The sequence below is a fragment of the Mirounga angustirostris genome, unplaced genomic scaffold (genome assembly GCF_029215605.1).
Source record: "Mirounga angustirostris isolate CCGP_5_RB_7025 unplaced genomic scaffold, mMirAng1.0.hap1 SCAF_16, whole genome shotgun sequence".
In the NCBI taxonomy this organism is placed as follows: Eukaryota; Metazoa; Chordata; class Mammalia; order Carnivora; family Phocidae; genus Mirounga; species Mirounga angustirostris.
Genome location: NW_026991724.1, coordinates 49162982 through 49187868, shown reverse-complemented (window position 1 = coordinate 49187868; position 24887 = coordinate 49162982). Strand labels below are relative to the sequence as shown.

Sequence of the window (24887 nt, the reverse complement as noted above, 5' to 3'; positions counted from 1 at the left end):
TTAAACATACTATACAATTCCACTCTTAAGTATTTACTAACACAAAGAAAACATGTGTTGACACACAGACCTCTTTGCAAATATTTATCCCTGTTTCCCTCATAATCACTAACAACTGGAAACTCGAATATCCTTGAATTCATAAATGGATAAACCAAACATGATACATCCATACACCAGAATACCACTCAGCAATAGAAGGAATGACTACTGTTCTACACATCAGGATTGATGAATCTCAGAAGCATAAAGTGAAAGAAGTCAGACTTGAAAGATTATATACTGTATGACTCCATTTTAGGACATTCCAGAAAAAGTAAACTATGCAGACAGAAAACAGGTAGATGGCTGCCAAAGGCAGGGAGAGGTGACAGGGAGAGTGGTTGACTACAAAAGTCCGAGGAATTTCAGGGCAGGGGGTCTTGGAAGTGTTAAACGTCTTGATTACAGTGGTGGTAATACAATAGAAAGCATTTACCAAAACACAGAATGATACATCAAAGAGTCGATTTTACTGTATACAAACTATTCCTTAATAATAATTTTACAAAGAATGTTAGCTTGTAGAATTTTCATAGATGCCTTTCATCTCACTGAGGAATTTTTATCACGAATGGACACTGAATTCTGTCAATCTTACTTTCTCTCAATCTACTAAAATGATCATAATTTGATCAAGAGAATCCAGACATAAAAGAGTACACACATTGAACCAAAGAACAGACTTAACTGTGAGGTATAGCAATCATACTTGTTGCCACTGGAGGTGGGAATGACGAGAAATGTACACAAGGAAACATTCTGGTTTAATAGAAATATTGTATACATTGATTTTGGTGATGATTACATAAGTGTATACATTTGTCAAAATTCATAAAGCTGTAAACTTGAGATTTATGCATGTTGCTGCATGCAAATTATACCTCAATAAACTATTAGAATACAAAAATGCTGGTCACAACCCACTGAAGTGATTTTGGACCTACTGGCAGGTTGATAAACACTAGTTCACAGCACCTGCAGGGTTGGGAAAATGAGCCCATGTGTCTTAACTTGAATGTCCTCCAAGCCTTACAGAATTCCTCTTCTAAGTACATTTCATAGAAATTTTTAGAGAAGAACTGAATAAAAATTTCATATATGACTGTTCTCCCTTTCACTCATTTAACATTACTGAACACCTACCATGTGTGAGGCACTGAGAAGACTGAATAGATTTGGCAGTCAACAAATCCCTACTCTCTTGGAGTTTATATTCTAGTGGAAGAGATTCTGGCACTTCCATCTCAGCCCTTCGGTTAACTTCAGATCAGATTCATCCTTCCTAAGCCTCTCCTCTGTGTAGTATTTGCTAAATGTCAAGGTTCTGAATGAAGTCCTTATGTCGCCATTCTCATGAGGCTTCTCTGCTGTGTGGTCACCCAACCACTGTGACATGTCAAGCCCTGGCTAAATACTGACTCTTCTATAAATAAATGCTTTGTCTTCTAGGAAAGGTCTGATTATTAGACTATTTCAGCACCCATCTGAGGTATTAAAACATATAGTTTTATGGAGCTTCTTTCCTGTGTGAATTCTCCGGGGAGGGCAAGTCCTTATCACCCTCATCATCAGCATGCACTCGCTGATGAATTATAAGACTTGAGCTCCAACTGAAGCCCTTCCCACACTCCTCACATTTATATGGTTTTTCTCCAGTGTGAACTCTCTGATGGGCTTGAAGGTATGAGCTCCAACTGAAGACCTTACCACACTCCTCACATTTGTACGGTTTCTCTCCGGTGTGGACCCTCTGGTGGGCTTGAAGATAGGATCTCTGTCTGAAGCGTTTACCACACACATCACATCGGTATGGCTTCTCTCCTGTGTGGACTCCACGATGAGCCAGAAAATTTGACGCCCGACAGAATCCTTTCCCACACTCCTCACATTGGTATGGTTTCTCCCCAGTATGGCACCTCTGGTGGGCTTGAAGCTGTGAACCCACACTGAAGCCCTTCCCACACTCTGCACACTGATACGGTTTCTCTCCCGTGTGGACTCTTTGATGCACCTGAAGGCTCGAGAACTGGCTGAAGGCCTTACCACACTTCTCGCATTTATAGGGTTTCTCTCCGGTGTGGATTCTACAATGAACATTAAGATCTGAACTCCGGCTGAAGCCCTTCCCACATGTACCACATTTGTATGGTTTTTCTCCAGTGTGGCCTCTTTGATGGGCCAGAAGATTTGAGGCCTGACTGAAGCCTTTCCCACATTCCTCACATTTATAGGGTTTCTCTCCTGTATGGACTCTGAAATGAATGTTAAAATCTGAGCTACGACTGAAGCCCTTTCCACAGGCATCACACTGATATGGTTTCTCACCAGTGTGGCCTCTCTGATGGTCCAGAAGATTTGAGGCCCGACAGAAGCCCTTCCCACATTCCTCACATTTGTAAGGTTTCTCTCCAGTGTGGCTTACCTGATGGGCCTGAAGGTGTGAACCTACACTGAAGCCTTTCCCACACTCTTCACATTTATAGGGCTTCTCTCCTGTATGGATTCTACAATGAATGTTAAGGTGCGAGCTGTAACTAAAGCCCTTGCCACATGCCTCACATTTGTATGGTTTCTCTCCAGTGTGGATTCGCTGATGAGCCTGTAGTCGCGAACGCCAACTGAAGCCCTTCCCACACTCTTCACATCTATAAGGTTTCTTTCCCATGTGGACTCTCTGGTGCACTTGAAGATACGAGCTCTGACTGAAGCTCAGCCCACACTCCTCACATTTATAAGGTTTCTCTAATGTGTGGACTATCAGAGGAGCTTGACAATGTGAGCTTTTCCCAACATTCCTCCCACATTCCTCGAATTTGTGTGGATTCTCTCCAGGGAGAACTCTCTGATGATGGTGAAGATATGACCTCTGTCTGAAACCCTTACATGACGTATCATACTTGTATGATTTCTCTCTGCCATGGACCCTCTGATGGGCTTGAAGGCTTGACAGTCGACGGAAGGTGTTTTCACATTTTTCACATTTATAGGGCTTCTCTCCTACATGAGCTGTCTGGTTAGTTTGAAGATGACAGCGCTGAATGAAACCTTTCTCACGCTCCTCCCCCTGGTAGGGTTTTCCTCCCGTGTGGTCTCTGTGGTGAACCTGAAGATGTGAACTCTGAGTAAAGCCTTTACCAAACTCTTCATCTTTATAGAGTGCATCACCTCGTTTTTCCAACTGGGAGCCAGTTCCTTGAATATTGACCATGGAATCTTGGCACTGGGTTAACTCCTTTGTAACCTGTTGCCAGATTTGCGAGCAGAACAGCTCTTCATGTGGGAGGTACTTTAATCCAATTTCCTGAAGAGTCTCCAGGTCATTTAGATTCTTGTCTCCTGTAAGAATAAAGAGAATTTAGAGATGAGGCATATAAACACTTTGTTCGGAGATGTCAAGGCTATAAACTTAGGTCCGTTTAGAATCATACTAAGTTTTAGGGGCGCCTGGGTGGCTCAGTCATTACACGTCTGCCTTCTGCTCAGGTCATGATCCCAGGGTCCTGGGATTGAGCCCTGCATCGGGCTCCCTGCTCTGCAGGAAGCCTGCTTCTCTCTCTCCCACTCCCCCTGCTTGTGTTCCCTCTCTCGCTGTGTCTCTGTCAATTAATAAAATAAAATAAAATAAAATAAAATAAAATAAAATAAAATAAAATAAAAAAGAATCATACTAAGTTTTACACGTGAGAAACAGGTTAGAAATTTGGTGGCTGTAGATCAAGAAAAATAGTTCCTAGGGAGGCTTTACAAAGATGAAGCTGCACCTTACTAAAAGCCTTGTTTTTGCTATAGCATATGTCTGATAAATAGTTTCCACATAATTCTGCCTATTGCACACATCTGACCAAAGGCTCAACATGTCTAGTAAGACCCTTATAGACAGATTATCAAAAGATGTCCTCAGGCAATGTTGAAAACCTTTGTTTGAAATGATTTCACTGGAAGTTTATTCCATGTTATAAGCCCTGAAGCACTGGGTTGGCTGGAAAGACATGTTTGGGAGAACCTATCAAGTAAGTGCCTAAAGTTCAGGGTATAAGCAGAGAGTGGTCTTTCGCCTCCTGCTGGGAAATATTCTTCAGGACGGCAATGGGGGAAGAGGTTTACAGTACCATACATCATATCAAAAACTCATTGCAATAAAGTTGCTATATCCTCCAGGGGGAAAAAAAAAGAGTGACAAATCAGAAGCTAATCTTTTATACCAAAGCAACAACTTGTGAGGAGGAAATGAACAGGGCATGGTACAGATTCTCAAAGTCAATACTGGTCAGGAAGAGTTACGTTCTCCTTGGAACTCTGTTCCACAGCTTGCTACCTACTTCTGAAATGAATGTTAAAATCTGAGCTACGACTCCACTCGAAGTGATTCTTCTGTATGCACTTGGTTGCAAGTGCAAAGTCAAACTTTCATTAAATGTGGGGGATTGTTTTTTTTTTTAAGAGAGAGAATGCTCGAGAGAGCCAGTGGGGGGGGTAGGGCAGAGCAAGAGGGAAAATCTTGAGTAGGCTCCAAGCTCAGCGAGGAGTCTGATGTTGGGCTCTATCTCACAACCCTAAGATCATGACCTGAGCCGAAATCAGGAGTTGGATGCTTAACCGACTGAGCCACCCAGGCACCTCTAGATGTGGTTTAACGGATACATATCTACTTGTATCCAAAAAAGCACCCGATAAATTAGGATTAGATTAGATAATCATGGATAGGGGTTGCTGTTCTGGACTATGCCTTCATCACATGTTTCTGTTTATCACCCATTTAGTATGTCCACAACTAATGAAAAAAAGTCCATGTAAACCATTATTATCTCATTCATTCATCCAACAAGTATTTATAGCACATCTGTCCTCTGCCAAGTCTGTTTATACACTGAAGATATAGCAATAAAGAAAACAGAATTTCTTCCCTCCTGATAATTATATTCTAGCAGGAATACAGTGAGATAAACAAAAATATGTTAATATGGTGAGTGGTGATGAATGCCTAGACACCAAATCGGACAGGTGAAAAGGGAAAGGAGAATGGGGAAACAAGAAGGGGTCATGAACAGGGTGGTCATGGGAGGTCTTTCTTATGATATTATGATTTGAGAAGAGACCTACGTGAAGGAAGGGAAGGGCCAAGAGGATGACAGAGAGAAAGGGCACTCCTGACAGAAGGAAGAACAAATAGAGAGAGGGTGATGAGGCAGGGCCATGGGGGGCAGAGCAGAGCGGCAAAACTGGACGGGACAGATTGACATGGGGGCAAGTGATAGGTCACATGTGCGGAAGGATGGGGGAAGAGCAAGGAGCAGGCAGCTGGGGCACCAAAAGCCACTTTAAGTACTTGGCTTATACTCTCAATCAGATAAGAAGCTACCAGAGATTCAAGCAGAGGACAGGAGTTGACAGACATACAGAAGAATCACTTCGAGTGGAGAACGACTGTAAAAGAGCAAAGGAGGGGAGGGAGAGCGTGAGAAACTGCTGCAGAATTCAGAGGCGAGGCACTGCTGTGGGGGCGGACAGGAAGCATGGCCGACTCAGCCGCAAGGCTTTCACCTGAGGCACAGTGGCCCTGGGTTGCTGTCTTTATCATCCGAAGCTTTTCTTCTCTCTCAAACTGGAGTATTAGATCTGGGGTGAAGGGTTGATGCCCTGTCAAAAGGCAAGGACAAACATTTAGAATTACTAAAACTTACTAAAATTACTAAACTACTAAATATGTGGTTCTCGCCATATCATCTGTAGGACATCAAAATTAGTGATTTCCAAACTGTTAATTATGACCCATCAGAAGACTACGTTTGATGCAAAAATCCAGGATATGTAGGCATTCAGTGTAAATTACTGGGAAAAAAGGTCTGTTTTCTTCAGACTCTTTCCACCATTTCTCACACGATTTTCAGCAACAGGCTGTAGTTTTTGCTGCAATGTGCAGTTATTGCCAAAGGCTCTGATTACTGTATTTTATTTTTTTAAGATTTTTTATTTATTTATTTGACAGAGAGAGAGCGAGAGCAGGAACACAAATAGGGTAGTGGGAGAGGGAGAAGCAGGCTTCCTGCGGAGCAGGGAGCCTGATGCGGGGCTCAATCCCAGGACCCTGGGATCATTACCTGAGCCGAAGGCAGATGCTTAATGACTGAGCCACCCAGGCGCCCCGGCTCTGATTATTTTCTATCCTATTTTATTTCATTAAAAATGCTGGTACCGGGGCGCCTGGGTGGCTCAATCAGCTAAACATCTGCCTTCGGCTCAGGTCATGATCCCAGAGTCCTGGGATCGAGTCCCATATTGGACTTTTTGCTCAGCGGGGAGCCTGCTTCTCCCTCTGCCTGCTGTTTCCCCTGCTTGTGTTCTCTCTCTCTCTCTGACAAATAAATATATTTTTAAAAAATTTTAAAAAAATAAATAAAATATGCTGGTACCAGGGACGCCTGGGTAGCTCAATCAATTAAGCATCCTACTCTTGACTTTGGGTTGGGTCATGATCTCAGGGTCGTGAGACTGAGGCCTGCATCAGGCAGCATGGAGCCTGCTTGGGATTCTCTCATTCCCTCTCTCTCTGCCTCTTTCCTCATTTGCACATGCACACGTGCACTCTCTCTCTCTCTCAAAAAAAACAAACAAACGCTGGTACAACGCCCTAAATGTGTGTCATGACCCACTAATCAGAGATGACCACAACTTGAGAAAGGCCAAAAATGTATACATAGCAGTCATCGAGTCAATTTACGGCTCATTTACAAAACATATTTTGACCAGAGGCAAAAGACCAGAAAAATGCCATCCAGTACAAGAGCTCCAAAGCTCCACACATCCAAGGATACAATAAACACTGCAGGGGGCTGAAGTCCACAGGGCGCCTGTGCTCACCTACAGAGAGCAGGTTCCTGAAGTTCTCCAGCATCACGTCTCCGTACAGCTTCCTCTGGGCAGGGTCCAGCAGCCCCAGCTCCTCCTCCGTGAAGACCACCGCCACGTCCTTGAACGTCACAGCCTCCTACAACACCAAGCACACACAACCTCAATCTTGAGCCCAGTGGCTGCTGGGAGAAAGAGCACTGAGAAAACTGGAAGGGATGTGTACAAAGTAGCTTCAGATTCTAAGAGACCAAAGTCAATTTTTAAGATTTTTTATTTATTTGAGAGAAAAAGAATGAGAGAGAGAGAGAGAGAGCATGAGAGGGGGGAGGGTCAAAGGGAGAAGCAGACTCCCTGCCGAGCAGGGAGCCCAATGCGGGACTCGATCCCGGGACTCCAGGATCATGACCTGAGCCGAAGGCCGTCGCTCAACCAACTGAGCCACCCAGGCGCCCAAGAACAACTTTTAAATAAATATTAGCCTCCTGTCTTAATTATTTTCTTAGAATAAGTTCTAAGAAGGAAAAATTGTAATATCGAGGATATGCCACTTCAAAATTACTATGTAGGATGGCAGGTTTCCTTTTCAACTTTTTCTGTATTTCACCCCTCCCCTGAGAGAATATAAGTAGCCCTGATTCTCCACACCACACACAACACTGAATATAACCAATGTTTTTAAGTCCTATGTAATCTGATCAGTAAAAAACAACTTACTTTTCATTTTATACTTATTTGGTAATTAAACTATCACATTTTCATATATTTACTGGTTATCTTTATTTCTTCTTTAGTACCTTGCCAGTCAATGTTCTTTGCTCATATTCCAATTGGGTTTTATTTTATCACTCTGTAAAATTTCTATTAGAGACTTCAAGCTTTCTTTTCTTTTTCTTTTTTTTTTAAAACATACATAAGTATCATCACCCACATTTTGCTATTGTTCTTGTATAGCTTTGTGTACGGCATGGTTTCTCAACCCTGACACCACTCACATTTTGGGCCAGATAACTGTTGGGGGGGGAGGCTGTCCCCTGCAATGTAGGATGTTTAGCAGCAGCCCTGGCTTCTATGCACCAGATGCTGAAGCCTCCCTCAAGTTTTGACACCAGAAATGTTTCCAGACATTGCTTGGGGGCAAAAATTACCCGTGATTAAGAATCGCTGGTGTAGGGCGCCTGGGTGGCTCAGTCGGTTAAGCGACTGCCTTCGGCTCAGGTCATGATCCTGGAGTCCCGGGATCGAGTCCCGCATCAGGCTCCCTGCTCAGCGAGGAGCCTGCTTCTCCCTCTGACCCTCCCCCCTCTCATGTGCTCTCTCTCCCTCATTCTCTCTCTCAAATAAATAAATAAAATCTTCAAAAAAAAAAAAAAAAAAGGATCGCTGGTGTACAGTACAATCTCAACTTTTTCATATGGAAACTGTGTTTTCGTTGCGGGAGCCCTGCACATCCAGGTGCCCTGAATGAGCAACAGAGATCCTAAAGAAGGAGCCACCAAAGAGTGACCAAGAAGAGGCAGTATTATATGTGGTGTCTTCTGTGAACGACAGCAACTAAGCACACACAGAAAGGGCTAAGGCCCCGAGAAGAATTATTTTCCCTTGCCTCCCTCTTTATCCAAGTAAAACTCCTAGGAGTCTTTTTGGATCAGTTGGACCTTTGGTTTCCTGTGTGAACCTAAAGAGTTTTCTAAAATTCTACAATCCTGTTTCTTTGGAATTAACATGCAGAGGCGACCAAGTACTGCCTCTTAAGGTTGGTCGGAAACTAAATGCAGTAAGAAAAGCATCAGTAGGTCTTCCTTTACTACTAGACTTTTAAATTTAAGAACACTATTACTTTGATAAAAATAAATCAATATGTAAACAAAAAATATAAAATCAGGGTGCCTGGGTGGCTTCGTTGGTTAAGCATCTGCCTTCAGCTTAAGTCATGATCTCAGGGTCCTGGGATGGAGCCCCGCATCAGGCTCCCTGCTCGGTGGGGAGTCTACTTCTCCCTCTCCCTCTGCCCCTCATGCTGGCTCTCTCGCTCTCTCCCTATTGTTCTCTCTCTCAAATATTTAAAATATACACATATAAATCAGTAAATAACACATGCACATGATAGGACTCAGACACAGGTTAGAAAGAATCTAGCTTTGGGGGTGCCCGGGTGGCGCAGTTGGTTAAGCATCCGACTCTTCATTTCAGCTCGTGGTGATCTCACAGTCATGAGATCTAGCCCCTTGTCGGGCTCCCTGCTCAGCGTAGAGTCTGCTTGAGATTCTCTTTTCCTCTCCCTCTGCCCCTCCAGCTCATTTTCTCTCTAAAATAAATAAATAAATCTTTTTTTTTTTTTTTAAGATTTTATTTATTTATTCATGAGAGACAGAGAGAGAGAGAGAGAGAGAGAGGCAGAGGGAGAAGCAGGCTCCCAAGGAGCAGGGAGCCCAATGCGGGACTCGATCCCAGGACCCTGGGATCTTGACCTGAGCCGAAGGCAGACACTTAACCATGTGAGCCACCCAGGCGCCCTAAATAAATCTTAAAAAAAAAAAAGGAATCTAGTTTTCTTATGGGAAAATATGGAAGAATACTTTCTGTGTGTGATGCATCAGTTATAGCCGGCTGCACTAGGCCACATCAGAGTGTTCTATGTACAAAATCCCCAAGGTACTGCCTATCAAGTATACTTTTTCAATTTAGATTCCTGAAACATTAAGAACAAAGAAGAGCAAACTCCTCCAAATTCCTTTTTGAGGAAAGTGGTTATGTTAGGAAAACTGTTAGTGCAATATTCTTTTTTTTTTAAGTATATCAAAATCAGAATTTATTATAATTTCACTTTCCTGGTCTTACTTTTTTTTTTAAGCTTTTATTTAAATTCCAGTTAGTTAACATACAGTGTAATATTAGTTTCAGGGGTACGGTTTAGTGGTTCAACACTTCCATATAATACCCGGTGCTCATCACAACAGTGTTCTTTAACATAATAAAAATTCTAGGGACGCCTGGGTGGCTCAGTTGGTTAAGCGTCTGCCTTCGGCTCAGGTCATGATTCCAGGGTCCTGGGATCGAGCCCATGCTGGGCTCCCTGCTCAGCAGGGAGCCTGCTTCTCCTTCTCTCTGTCCCTCTCCCTGCTCGTTCTCTCTCAAATAAATAAAATCTTAAAAAAAAAATTCTAGGGCGCCTGGGTGGCTCAGTTGTTAAGCGTCTGCCTTCGGCTCAGGTCATGATCCCAGAGTCCTGGGATCGAGTCCCACATCGGGCTCCCTGCTCGGCGGGAAGCCTGCTTCTCCCTCTCCCACTCTCCCTGCTTGTGTTCCCTCTCTCGCTGTTTCTCTGTTAAAAAATAAATAAAATCTTTAAAAAAAAAAAATTCTAAACTACCTAAATGTCCATGAATGGGGCAAAAGTTGTGAGACAAACACAGAGTACATCAATTTAAGGAAATATGATGCAGCCATTAAAAATGTAGGGAATATAATATCAATTAATTAGAAAAGGCATAATTTGAGGGGTGCCTGGGTGGCTCAGTCGTTAAGCGTCTGCCTTCAGCTCAGGTCATGATCCCAGGGTCCTGGGATCGAGCCCTGCATCGGGTTCCCTGCTCTGCGGGAAGCCTGCTTCTCCCTCTCCCACTCCCCCTGCTTGTGGGTCCCCTCTCTCGCTGTGTCTTTCTATCAAATAAATAAATAAAATCTTAAAAAAAAAAGGCATAATTTGAAAATTTTAACTATGTAACTATTACAAATATACAGTTATGAATGCGTATGAGGAAAAAAACATGGGGAAATGAAAACAGTTTTTATAAGGAAAATAGTAGTAAAGTGGGGGGGTTCACTGCTATTGACTTTTCTATTTTATTTGTGAAATTATAAAAGGGTAAATTAAAACAACAAAAATTAAACTACACTAAAATAAAAAGCAGTGATCCTCTGGCACAGAAGAGGTTTTGAAATGCCTGCTATTCTGTTTGTTTCAAGAAAGCATTTAATCACTGAGAAATGAGACAATGGTTTAAAATCTAGAAAGGAAGCCCAACTCACCTTGAACTTAGTCATTTTGTCCTCGTCCTTCTAAGAAAGGGCTGAGTCCTGAGAAGGCACTAAAGGGGAAGGAGAAAAAAAAGCCATCAGAGTCTGGCCAAGACTGTCCTTAACCCATATGGCTAACATCACTACCCATATTTCACGCTTTACATCAAATAGAAATGGTGTCCTTTCCTCAGGGGGCTTGATGAGCAGAGTGTGAGCTGGATTCCTGAGACCACTGACTCCTTCAGCCGAGAGCCCCTGCACAATGAACAACCTGCTCAACTACACACGGTGCCCCTAACACAAGTTCTCCTTATAGCTTTTAGGGTATGAATCTGGTTCTAGGGAGCGTGGACATCGAGAGTAAAGCACCCAGGTTGAGAGAGTAATCGCTGGGGCCAAATGTTTTAGGTCTATGGTACTGATACTTATCAGCTGTGAAATCTCTGACAAATTATTAATGTCTCTGTGCCTCAATTCTTTAATCTGTAAAAATGGAGGGATTAACAGTGCCTATTTCATAGGATTGTTTTAAGAATTAAATCAGCAGGTGCAAGCACATGGAACACTTTCAGGGTATCTTATTTCTTAGTAGCTGTAGAAGAGCAGGTAATACTCACTAATGTAAAACCTGTCCTCATAAATGGTTTCTATCAACGGAGCCTTTAGAGGATGTTGCTCTGTCATATGAAAATCCCCTTTAACCTCTGAAATATATTATTCTCTCATGGTCTGTCATACTTAATGGGATGTCTTTGCAATAAGGTGTGAGATTACATGGATGACTTGTTTTCCTGTGTAAAATGACATAACATAAAATAACATAAAATTTACCCTTTTAGGGGCACCTGGGTGGCTCAGTCGTTAAGCGTCTGCCTTCAGCTCGGGTTGTGATCCCAGGGTCCTGGGATCGAGCCCCCACATTGGGCCTGATTGGCAGGAAGCCTGCTTCTCCCTCTCCCACTCCCCCGATTGTGTTCCTGCTCTCATTATCTCTCTGTCAAATAAATAAAATCTTTAAAAAAAAATTTTACCCTTTTAACCATTTTTAAGCATACAGTTTAAGTGCATTCCTACTGCTGTGCAATCATCACCACCACCCATCTCCAGAACTTTTTCACCATCCTCAACTAAAACTCTTGTACCCATAAAACAACAGCTCCCCACCAGCCCGCCCCTCGGCCCCTAGTAACCACTACTCTACTTTCTCTCTGTGAATTTGACTATATGGGAAACTGTGGGCTTTTTTATTTTGTTTTTTTTTTTTTTTTTTTACAGATGACTGTTTTTTTAAAGATATGAGACCTTGCCAAATTTACTCTGGTTAACAGCAGGGCCTTGAAAAGACTCCATCATGAAGATGAAGAAAAATTAATAAAAACCTGTGACTGCAAGATTTATTTACCCATAAGCTAGGTAGCCCTTGTCATTATGTCATTCAAACTAACGAGGTACAATAATCGTAGCAAATTATTAAAAACAACAAAAACAGCATGGGTGGCGTTAACTGAGCACCAAGCACATGTTGGGGACCTTATGAAGCACCTGGCACACAGTTTCGTGAAGGTACCGCCTACGTACCTGTGACGAAGCTCTGTCACACTAGTGTGACTTCGGTCCAATCGCCTACACCTCTGTGCCCGTCCTCAGCTATAACAAGGAGATAAAAATGGAATTTCAATCAGAGGATTATTGTGCAGGAATAAATGAGTTAATCCATGCAATTCCCCTGGCACTGTACCTGGCATTTTAGGAAGTTCTCAATCAGTGATGATGAGGACTGTGGCTTCTATTTAACAGACGAGGAAGCTGAGGCTTGATGAGGTCAAGACACACGGGCGGAACTGGACTCCAGCTCACACCAGAACTGGTATTCTAGATCTTGCCTCTCTGCTACTTCTGAAGACAAAAATACGCACATGGGACTCCAAGGTCTCACAGGAAGAGAAACGAGAGCTGAGAGCTAGGGATGACAGACACGGAAACAGGGAGAGGACTCTGAAGCCAAAGGATGTGCTTGAGGGAGAAGAGAACAGCGCAGTGAAGGGTGTAGGCTCTAGAATCAGACCACCAGTATGTGAATACTGCATCCCCAACTTGCTATCACTTTGTGTCTCAAAGCCCAAGCTAAAATTGGAGATAATAATAATGTCAACAATAATATTACCAACCTCAGGGGAAGGGTAGTGGGTCTAAGTGACTATACGTCAGACATTCGGAACAGCGTCTTGCGGCTTAAACATTCAATACAAGTTTCTTGTATGGCTGCTTTACATGGAACAGCCAAGGAACCCCTCCCTCGGGGCAGCTGCATGCAGAGCGTGGGTTAGATTCCCGAGACCAAGCCCCTTCCAGCTGAGCGCCCCTGGGCAGTGAACAACCCGCCCAACCACACTGGTGGCCTGAATACAAGTTTTCCTTATCGCTCTCAGTAGGATTCTGATTCTGAGGAGGGTGGAAACTGAACATACAATACTCAGGTTAAGAGATGGTTAACTGTTGGTTAATGTATTACTTATTAGTTAATTACTATTAGTTATTCCTCCATCTTCAGATACAAGAACCCTAGTATGGAAAAGGGCAATGGAAAACTTCCCAATCTTGGAAGAAATACGCTTTTGGGATCTGTGATTCACTTTGTTCTGACTCTGTTTGTCCAACAACTTCTGCTCAGTAAGAGTGTTCTGCAGGGAGAACTTTCCGTCACCTCTGGGGGAAAGGGGATAATTGGTAAACCGATCTTGTAATTAATACCTACTCAGCTTTATATCTCAAGCACCTGAAACAGTGCTTGTAACAGAAACTGCTCAGGAGACACTCAGCAGTCAGTGTCAATGTCTTGATGAATGAACATACCATCAGGGAGACAGGCAGAGGCATACGGAAAGAGCAGACTAGTTGGTCTAAGATTTCCTTGAGTTGTAAAAAAAAATTTTCTTTTGAGAGGGAGGAAGAGAGAGGGAGAGAATCTTAAGCAGGCTCCACACTCAGCATGGAGCTTGACGTGGGATTCACCTCACAACCCTGAGATCATGACCTGAGCAGAAATTAAGAGTTGGACAGTTAACCGACTGAGCCACCAGGCACCCCTGAATTGTAAAATTTTGAGGCTGATCCCAACTGGAAGGATTTGGAGAGCAGGGGTTTTATTTCCAAGTTTTTTCTCCAAGTCTTTCACAATATCTGCAAGATCAAGGTCATCTTTGGGAGGAAAAGAGCCTCTGGATTTTTTTTTCTAAGATTTTATTTATTTATTTTAGAGAGAGATAGAGAGCACAAGTGGGAGGAGGTACAGAGGGAGAGGGAGAGAGAGAATCCCAAGCAGACTACACGCCAAGCCCAATGCAGGGCTCAATCCCAGGACCCCAAGATCATGACCTGAGCCATAATCAAGAACTGGACACTTAACCGACTGAGCCACCCAGGTGCCCCCTTTTCTTTTTTAAAGATTTTACTTGGAGAGAGCATGAGCGGGTGGAGGGGCAGAGGGAGGAGAAGAGAGAGAAGAGCCTCTGGATTTTTAAAACTACCATTTTAGGAAGGTGATTTCTGCTTTTCAAAGTCAGTGCCTGCATGGACTCCTGTTACAAAATCCACACAATGTATCCATCAAAATAATCAGAATAACAACTAGCTCACTGCCTACATAATTAGCATTAGACAGGCTAATTTATAAATTCTTCATTAAATAAATGAGTTTATTAATTCATTGAACACTTATGGAAAACTCACTAAGAGAGATACAATTGGGGCGCCTGGGTGGCTCAGTAGGTTAAGTGTCTGCCTTCGGCTCAGGTCATGATCCCAGGGTCCTGGGATCAAGCCCTGCATCAGGCTCCCTGCTCACTGAATTGTCTGTTCTTGTTTTGCAGAATTCTTTTTTTCTCTCTTTTGTCCAGCTTGATTACTTTCCATTACTGTGTCTTCTAGGTCATTAATTCATTTCCCTGCTTCTTTGAGCCTGCTGTTCATTCCATTGAGTGTGTTTCTCATTTTGTGAAACACACTCCCTCTCTGCCCCTCACCCTGTTCATGCTCTCTCATGCTCTCTCTCTCAAATAAATAAATAAAATTTAAAAAAGAGAGCTACAATTACCCAGTCCCAACTTGCTCACAGTCTGGTGATTACACATTGCTACCTGGCAGAGTAGGGTACAGGGTCGTCCTCTGGGTCCCCCAAGGCCCACAGAGCAGGTTCTACATAAACATGGCTTTTGCTGAACTGTGGGGGATGACTGAGTTCTACTAGCCCAAGAGAAGCAGAATCACAGGAAAACCTCAAGAGAATAAATGCCATGATGGGAGTGAATACAAATAAGAGGCAGCAACAGATAAGCAGGTGGGCAGGATTCAACCTATGGTGACGTGAGTCCCAGTTTTATCTGCAAGTCAACAGGAAAGCAGCAAAGGCCATGAGGAAGGGAGGGCAAGAAGATCCCTTTTGTCTTGGAAACAGATTACTCTCTCAGCAGAGAGATTTGAGGGGGAAGTGGCTGGGGTCAGAGAGGACTGTTAGGAGGGTGACATCAAGAATCACTTCCTTCTTGGAGACAGGGGAAGATAGTGGCAAGAGTAGGAGGACCCTAAGCTCGCCTCCTCCCACAAATACAACTGGATAACTATGAAATCATCCTAAATACCCCAGAAATCAACCTGAACACAACCCGTCAAACAGCGCAAACTCCACAAGTAAAGGTAGGGAAGAGACACCCCCCCCCCCGATGAGGTCAGGAAGTGTGGAGATTCGGTTTCGGAGAGAAACAGAGCGTGGCCTCAGTGGGGAAGAGGGAGCCATGGCTGTGGAGAAGTGTGAGAGACAGATTAACACACAGGGAGCACAGGGGGAAAACGAATCCCCGAAGCCATGGGCTCGGAAAGAGCCATTGCCATAGCCATTGCCCTCCCCCACCCCTCAGCATACACAGAGCCACCTGTAGGAACCAGTGAGGCACTGACACCTGCTGACACCAAGCAGAGCACACACAGCACACACAGGAGACACTCCCTGAAGCACCACGCGCTGGGGAACAGAGGACACTACACGGCAGGACACCACAGGACCTCTTCACAAGGCCATTACCGTCAGAAAAGGAGATGTTGCTGACTTTCCAAACACAGAGAAGCAGGCACAGACTTAGACAAAATGAGAAGACGGACGAATTTGTCCCAAATGAGAGAACAGGACAAGGCCACGGCCAGAGATCTCAGTGAAATACATCTAACTAACATGCCTGGTTGGGAATTTAAAGTAATGGCCACAAAGATACTCACTGGACCTGAGAAAAGAGTGGAGGACATCAGTAAGGCCATTAACACAGAAATAAAATAACAACAGAGATAAAGGGCTCAATAAACAAAATGAGAAACACACTCAATGGAATGAACAGCAGGCTCGAAGCAGGGAAATGAATTAATGACCTAGAAGACACAGTAATGGAAAGTAATCAAGCTGGACAAAAGAGAGAAAAAAAGAATTCTGCAAAACAAGAACAGACAGGGAATTCAGTGACTCCATCAAACATAGTAACAATCATAGTATAGGGATCCCAGAAGAAGAAGAGAGAAAAGGGGGCAGAAAAGTTATCTTGAGAAATAGTAGCTGAAAACTTCCCTAATCTGGGAAGGAAACAGATATCTAGATCTAGGAAGCACAGAGAACCCCCAACAAAATCAACAAAAGCAGATCCACACCAAGACATATTGTAATTAAAATGGCAAAAATGTAGTGAAAAAGAAAAAAATTTAAAAAGCAGCAAGACAAAAGAAGACACTTTCTGTGAGCACTTGGTAGGAATCAGCAAAGACCTGCAGAATGACTGCTGTAATGAACAGCTGACAGATACAGATCAGAGCTTTATTGTTTAACTCCTGAATCATTTGCTCAACATGTAATTATTGGGAGCCTACTCTATATGCCAGCCAAGGATCCAAGACACGAAAGACACGGCAGTGAATGAAGCAGCTAGGACCATGATCTCATGCGGCTGATACTATAACGGGGACAAGGACAATAGCAAACAGATAATACAGTGAGAGGTACTTTCAAGAACAAGAAGGCAGGGTCAGGGCAGCTGGGTGGCTCAGTCGGTTAAGCATCCGACTCCTGATTTCAGCTCATGATCTCAGGGTCATGAGATCAAGCCCCATGTTGGGCTCTGCACTGGGCGTAGAGCCTGCCTGGGTTTCTCTCTCTCCCTTTCCCTCTGCCCCTCCGCTCCTGAGCTCGCTCTCTCTCTAAAAAAAAAAGAAAGAAAGAAAGGAAGAACAATAAGGCAGGGTAAAGAGATAAGAAGAAATGGAAGGAGTGGCTGTTGCAGAATAAGTTTTTGTCATGGAGGCTTCTCCCACATTTGACCAGAGACCTGAACCAAGGGAGAGCACGTCATGCAGATATCTGGTATTGGAAGGATGTGGAATTCAGCCAGAGAGAAACAGAAAGTATTTTTTGTTAAAAAGCCACAAGTCTGTTCTACCAGTGCTTCTCAAATTTTAATGTTCCATGAATCAACTGGGGACCCTGGAAAGGTACAGACACCTGTGTCTCACCCCCAGAAATTCTAAATCAGAACATCAAGGATGGAGACTAAGAATCTACATTTTTAACAATATCCCAGATGATGCTGATGCTGTTGGTTTCTGGGTCACTATGTGAGTAGCATCAGTCAAAACAACTCTCCAGGTATTCTCAGATGGACTAAAGACTTGAGGTTTTCACCTTCAACTCTTCTACCCACAACAGAACAAAGAAGTTAGAGAAAGTAAATACATTGCAATCTTCTCTTTATCTCTGGTTCTAAAAATGGTATTAGAATCCATTTGTTAGGATCAGCAAGAATACCAAGAGCAACTCTAAGCACCTAATTTTACCCACAAGAAACCCAGGCCATTCAGAAAATACTTCCATTAATAGTTCAGCAGCTGACAATTGTAACAACTGACTTAGTACCTACCATGGCACCATTTCCATGAATGTTGTACATGTGCTATCTTACTTGATCTTCACAAGTCTAGAGACTGAGACAACAATCATCCCCATTTTACAGGTAAAGAAAATGGAGCACAGAGAAGTAGCTCGGTTCATGATCAACCAGTGGCCAATAGAAAAGTCAAGATTTTCACCCAGAGCCTTATCTACTAGGACCGTAGTTCTCAACTTGGACAGCACATTAGACTCACAAGGGAACTTTAAAAAAAGGGGGGGGGCGGGGCTCAGACCTCAACCACAACTAATGAAATCAGGTCTGTGGAGGTGGGTGGCTGACATGTGCATTTCTACACCCCTCCCGCTGCCCCTGGCCACAATCTCTTTGTCCAGTCAGGACACTACACCAGGCACTAATGAACCTAGGCAATATGGCGCCCAGGCCCAAGACCTTGTCCTATACTCAGTGGTTGTCAACTCTTGTGCTCATCATTATTGTAAGGCCTGAAATTCCACGTGCTGCCTGAACATGGTTGAGCCACACAGGCCCAAAGGCCTAGCCATGAGTTCCTCTGCTCTCTCCAGATACGGCCTTGACCCTGGGGTTGAAAGGCTCCCCACCCAGCTACTTCCTCTGCATATGAACCAGGGTTTTCGATTCAATTACTGGCTCTTTGACATCTGTTATTCCAACCTCTCCATGAGTCTGCTCAATCACAAAGCCAGTCTGTCAACCAAAGCCAGCTTCCTGAGAGCACTCAAGAGTCATAATTCCCCTGACCACTGACCCCAACCTGCCTCTTTTCACCAGGACCCAATACAGGTGTCTCCACCTAGTTACTTCCTGCCACTCTAGTCATAAAGGCATACCCCAGTTCCTCTCTCTGCTTCCCAACCCTGCATGTGATAGGCTTCATGTGGTCCTGTATAGCAGGCTATGCCTCTCGATTCTGGGGGAACCATTAAGTGTTAAAAACCTTCTTTCTCAATGGCGTGAACCTCTCCATGTTGCCACTTGATCACCTTTGTAACTTAAGACCCGACAAAATTCACCCTACCAACTGGACCAGCTGCACCCCACTCAGTCCTCAACCTAACAGGCTTTACCTCCCTGCCAGCCTGTGAAATTATTCAGACAAGCTAATCACATCTTCTTTCGGGAGACAAGGGTCACTGTACTTTCTTGTCCCTATAAAACCCACCTACCATAGTCCCTGCTGGTTTAGTCTATTCCTGGGTGCAACCCCCACACGGCCCTGCATGGCATGTAGTGTCCTCCTCCCACGGGCTGTGGGTAAGCTGCTGCCAATCACACCCTGTCCAGTGACAGGTGTCCTGCATTCAGCCACCTCACACTACTAAGAACAAGGATTCTCCTTCCTACACAGGGTGAGTAGGAGGTGATCAGAACAGCCTCAGAATCACCCAGAAAGCTAATAAAGAACACAAAAGGCCAGGCTCATTGATATAGTAAAACTCCTAGGTCTTTATAGTCTCTCCATTTTTTACCAAGTTCCCTAAAGTGATTTTGGTATGACCCAAATTTGAGAACCACCGTGTTATTCTATTCTGCCTCTCAAGGAGTTATCTGAACTGCTGAAGGACACCCAGAAAGTCAAGGGCAGGGTTAGACCTGGCACTCAGGCCTCCTAATTCCCAACTTCCTGCTTCTCTCCATTGTAAGATGCCTCTGGAGGCCTCAGGCGCAAGAGTGACTTGTGAATGTCCCTGGAGGCAAATCCAGGGAGTGAACACAGAGCTTCCATTAAGACCAGTGCCATCCAACAGAAATATAATGCAAGTTCCATAGTGTAATTGAAGCGTTTCTAGTAGCCACATTAAAAAATGTAAGAATGTAAGAAGCAGCAAGTGAGCTCAATCTTAACACTATATTTTATTTAACCCAATATATCCAAAATATTACCATTCAACCTGCAATCAACATAAGAATTACTGAGACATTTTACATTCCTTTTTTTCATACTAGTCTTTGAAATCCATTGTGTGTCTTACACTTACAGCACATCCCAATTAGCACTGGCCATATTTCAAGTGCTCAGTTATCTATCACACGTACCTGACGGCTACCATATTGGATAGTGACGACTTGAACCTTTTTAAAGCAACAGAGACCAAATAACCATCCCCCAGGGACTCTCTGGGTTCAAAAGACAGCAAATTAGTGTTAGTTATAAGTTTAACCAATGGCTTTTACAGAAACTCTTCATTTTTGTTCAACTGAATGACAGAACTGAAGTAGTGAAAACGGCAGGCAGGTGAAAAAAAGAATACCTTAAAATCCCCTTTTGCCCTTTCAATAACTTGCTGCATTTTTCATGTTGCATAGCCACCTATAGTAGGAAAAAGACAACTTTAATCTGTAATATGTTGAGGGTTTACAACGTGCCGGGTGCTATTTCAAGCATTTTACATAGCATATCTCTTTTAATATTCACAAAAACTTTAGGAGGTGCATACCGAGAACCCTATTTGGACAGGTAAGAAAACAGAGGCACAGAGCAGTTAAATACTTTGCCCAAGGTTATCCAGTCAGAGAGTGCTAGAGCTAGGTTTTAAACCTAGCTGCTCAAGTTTGATCCTGTCCTGCCCTCTGCTGACTGTGCAACAGGTCATTTATTCAATAGTCTCTGCCTGTCTCTTCATTTTTAAAAGGCGAATAATAATAATAGCATTGTTATGAAAAATAAGTGAATTAGTACATGCAAAGCATTGGAACTTCTCCAAGTTGTTAGAAGTGCCCAACAAGTTAGCTATTCTAATCATACCCATTATGATCTCTGCGCAATAAGCAAAAAATGAAACATTAGGGGCACCTGGCTGGCTCAGTCTGCTAAGCGTCTACCTTCGGCTTGGGTCATGATCCCAGGGTCCTGGGATCAAGCCCTGCGTTGGGCTCCCTGCTCAGCGTGGAGCCTGCTTCTCCCTGTCCCTCTGCTATTCCCCCTGCTTGTTCTCTCTCTCTTTCTGTCAAATAAATAAAATCTTAAAAAAAAGAAAAACATTAGCATCCACTTGTTTCTAAGGAAATTTGTTTTAGACCGTGACATACTGTACATAATGGTACATCAACTTCTGAATACTCTGAAAAAGCTGGTGGTATTCCGCAGCCCACCACAAGTGAGATCAAAGACAAGGAATGTGAATATAGATTACCTATTTTGTTTCCTAATCCCAGGCTAGGGCTTCCCTTTGGATAGCTACATGAGTCACACTTACTCACTGAATAACTCTTCTCTGCCAACCTCTAGGTTGCTGCTAGGCACTCTGAGGTCCAGGAAACAGTGGTCCCTGCAGCCAGCAAGAGAGAGAAAAGAAATCAAAGCTATATGCCAGTGGCAAGAGCAACCTCAAAGGAGCAAAGACAACCCATCATCTTTCCTAACTGCAACTCCCTCTAACTTTCTCCTATAAGTAACATTCTCCTCGGTGCCAAGAGTGAAAACCTTAGAGTTGCTGTTAATATCTCTGTGATGGACTGAATTTTGACCCCCTAAAACTCTTATGTTGAAGTTCTAAACCCCAGTTCCTCAGAATGTGATTATATTTGGAGATAGGGCATTTAAAGAGGTGATTAACTTAAAATGAGTTCTTTAGGGTGGGCCCTAAGCCAATCTGACTAATGTCCTAGTAAGAGGAAATCTAGACACACAAAGGGACAGGAGAAGGATTTGCACAGAGTAAAGGCCATGTGAGGACACAGCAAGAAGGCAGCCATCTATAAGACGAGGAGAGAGGCCTCAGAAGAAACTAAACCTGCCAACACCCTGATCTATGACTTCTAGCTCCAGAACTGTGACAAAATAAATTTCTGTTGCTTAAGCCACCCAGTCTAAGGTATTTTGTTGCACCAGTCCTGGTGCCTCCCTTCCATTGGTCTTCACATATAAACAATGTGTGATACTTTAGTTTTTCAGTCCCACCGACTCAACATCCGGGTTTGCTTTAAAATACTCAACGAGAGGGGTGCCTGGGTGGCTCAGTCAGTTAAGTGTCTGACTCTTGGTTTCTGCTCAAGTCATGATCTCAGGGTCCTGGGATCAAGTCCTGAGTCAGGCTCTGCTGGAGATTCTCTCTCTCTCCCTCTGCTCCTTCTCCTGCTCTCTCTCAAATAAATAAAATCTTTTAAAATACTCAAGTAGGGGGCACCTGTGTGGCTCAGTCGGTTAAGCATTTACCTTTGGCTCAGGTCATGATCCCAGGGTCCTGGGATCGAGCCCCACATCGGGCTCTCTGCTCGGCGGGAAGCCTGCTTCTCCCTCTTCCACTCCCCCTGCTTGTGTTCCCTCTCCCGCTGTGTCTCTCTCTGTCAAATAAATAAATATTTAAAAAAAAAATACTCAAGGAGAAAAAAATATGTGCGTGGAAAGCAGAGAAGCAACAAAATTAGGAAGGATTGAATTAGGGTGATTGTTACATAGGAGTTCATTACATTATATTTTGGGTATGCTTGGAAACTTCCATAGCAAAGAGTTAAGGGAGTAACTATGAATACTGGGATAACAATTTCATAAAATAAATAAATACACATTTAAAAACTGCTAAACAGAAATGCACTAAGATGTCCAAAAAAACTGTCTATATTCTAGTATTAGGAGTTATTCTCAATGCTTTTCTTTATATATTTTCTGAATTCTCTACTATGAGTGTGCATATCTTCCATAATGAGAACATGAATTATAAATACTGTCTGAAATAAAATTAAATGAGAAAGCTTCCAAAATTTTATAAAGAAGTCCAGATTCATAAATCCTGCTTTCAAAATACTCGACAATAAAATTCCAACCTACTTCCATAACTTGATCCCAAATGACTTCTCTGCAGCCAGTTTCCTATGGTTAAATATTTATATAACTTATTTTTCTATTTTGTTTCCTAATTCCAATTTGGGGACTTTCAACTTCGGGACCAAGAACAGCCACACACATAAGAAACACACACCCTGGATTCAAATCCACTTCACCCACTAGCAGTGTGACACAGGATAAGTAACAGGCTCCTCTGCCTCCGTTTCCTCATCTGTAAAATAGAGGCAGTAACAATATTCACCTCATAGGGCTTTGTGAAGACTATCTGTGTTACTTTTTTTTTTTTTTTAAGATTTTTTATTTATTTATCTGAGAGAGAGAATGGGAGACAGAGAGCATGAGAGGGAGGAGGGTCAGAGGGAGAAGCAGACTCCCTGCCGAGCAGGGAGCCCGATGCGGGACTCCAGGACCATGACCTGAGCCGAAGGCAGTTGCTTAACCAACTGAGCCACCCAGGCGCCCGAGTTTGAGAAGTTCTTTTTTTTTTTTTTTAAAGATTTTATTTATTTATTTACTTGAGAGAGAGAAACAGCATGAGAGGGGATAGGGTCAGAGGGAGAAGCAGGCTCCCTGCCGAGCCGGGAGCCCGATGCGGGACTCGATCCCAGGACTCCAGGATCATGACCTGAGCCGAAGGCAGTCGCTCAACCAACTGAGCCACCCAGGCGCCCTCTGTGTTACTTTTTATAAAGCCCTCAGGACGACGCTTAGCACTCAAGGTGTAACCATTATGACTACCACTCACGTCCTGTACATGTTCTACATATTTTCCCAATTATTTAACGGTTGCTAATGAATGAAATACCTTCTACCACCGCAGAAAAAGAAGACGAAAGCGAAGTACGGTCACAGTGGGGCTCTGCTGCCAAGGAGCCTTCTTTCAAAAGTCAGGACAGCGGAAAGGAGGCGGAGATACTACAATCTTGTCTGTGGCCCCGGAAAAACCGCGGAAGATACTTGTGGGTGACGCTCTCTTTCTAAAAAACGAGTCAGAAGTAGTCCGGGCACAGCCTCCTTTCCTGCATTGGTAAGAAGAGCCAGTAGCACTTGGAAGAGCTTCCGGAGAGGCAACTTTTCTGACTATTAGTGTTTATATTCATAGCTAACACCTTGCCACACGTCCGAACTGCTCCGAACATTTCACTTGTACTATACACACCATGAATTCTCAAGACCAATGTATAAGGTAGGTAATATCCCCGTTGCCAGCAAAGGAAACTGAGGCACAGAAAGATTAAGTTCTAGGCGGTGACAGAGCGTGTGGAAGGGGAGGGGAAGGCGAGCTGGGCAGCGGGGAGCGCGGAGGCCCTCGAACCCTGCGGAGCCGCGTCCGCCTCCAAGCCGGACACCCGCCAACTGCTCCAAACGCAGAGGCTCCGGCGAGGGGCAGGCAAGCGGCCGCCCCCGTCCCTCAACCTCGCTCTCTGCCACTGGCCGAGGCTTTTCCTCCCTGAGGCCCAGCGCCCGGCGCGGCTGATCCCACAACCGGGTCAAAAACTTAAAAGAGGTCGCGGGGTTCTGGGGAATCACTCACCTCCCAGAGAGAAACGAAGGCCGCGATCTTAACCTCCCGCAGCGGAAATACCGCCAACTACGCGGGGCTCCTGGACTACATTTCCCAGCATTCCCGAGAGGAACCCGAGCCGCTGCCCCTCCCCCGCGTGAGGAAGAAAAGTCCGCTCCCACACCAACTGCCTGAATCCGATTTCCCGGAGTCCACGAAAGGAGAGGGCTTCGCATTCTTGCCCTCCGGTAGCCGAAATGCCTCCGAACACGCAGAGCACTGTATTATACTCTCCCACTTCTCAAGCGGAGCAAATAGTTTTGCGCTCTCCTGGAGCGGAAGTGCCCCGAGCCCAGAAAGCGTCTGGACTACACATCCCAGAATCCTCTGCAGGCCTGAGCTTCCCGCCTACCTGAAATTTCTCTTTTGAATTAGCAGGTGGAGTCTAAATAAGCCCTGGGGTGCTGTGGAACTAGGCTTGCCTTTTGTCCTCACTGCTCCCTTTCATACGTGACATAGTTGGAAATTGGGAAAACAAAAGGGAAATAATTAGAAAGGCTGCTTTGTGTTAGGTAAAAATACAGATCATAAAAGGGACACGCTGAGCTGCACTGAACAAGCCTTCTTTATTACATGGGCCTGGATTCACCTGTGACCAAGAACCCATTAAAAAAGAGATGCAACCAGGAACGCCAGGGTGGCTCAGTCGGTTGAGCGTCTGACTTGG

At 44.0% G+C, this 24887-nt stretch overlaps 1 protein-coding gene across 14 annotated transcripts; it reads right to left on the bottom strand.

The window, feature by feature from the left end:
- Positions 1–785: 785 nt before the first annotated feature.
- On the bottom strand, positions 786–24444 carry LOC123856069 (zinc finger protein 45). Of its 14 annotated transcripts, XM_064581501.1 has the most exons (11): positions 24191–24444; positions 23462–23675; positions 22027–22154; positions 21068–21139; positions 20123–20181; positions 12650–12807; positions 12490–12558; positions 10921–10979; positions 6901–7027; positions 5584–5679; positions 786–3378 (listed from the first exon to the last, which is right to left on the bottom strand). In XM_064581501.1, exons 8-11 carry the CDS (start codon positions 10933–10935, stop codon positions 1550–1552), a joined length of 2067 nt encoding a protein of 688 aa, XP_064437571.1. In that variant the 5' UTR covers positions 10936–10979; positions 12490–12558; positions 12650–12807; positions 20123–20181; positions 21068–21139; positions 22027–22154; positions 23462–23675; positions 24191–24444; the 3' UTR covers positions 786–1549. The 14 variants fall into 14 exon arrangements, with proteins under 14 accessions (XP_064437571.1, XP_064437574.1, XP_064437576.1 ...); XM_064581504.1 differs by lacking the exon at positions 20123–20181; XM_064581506.1 differs by lacking the exon at positions 20123–20181 and having other exon boundaries at positions 21072–21139.
- Positions 24445–24887: the final 443 nt, after the last annotated feature.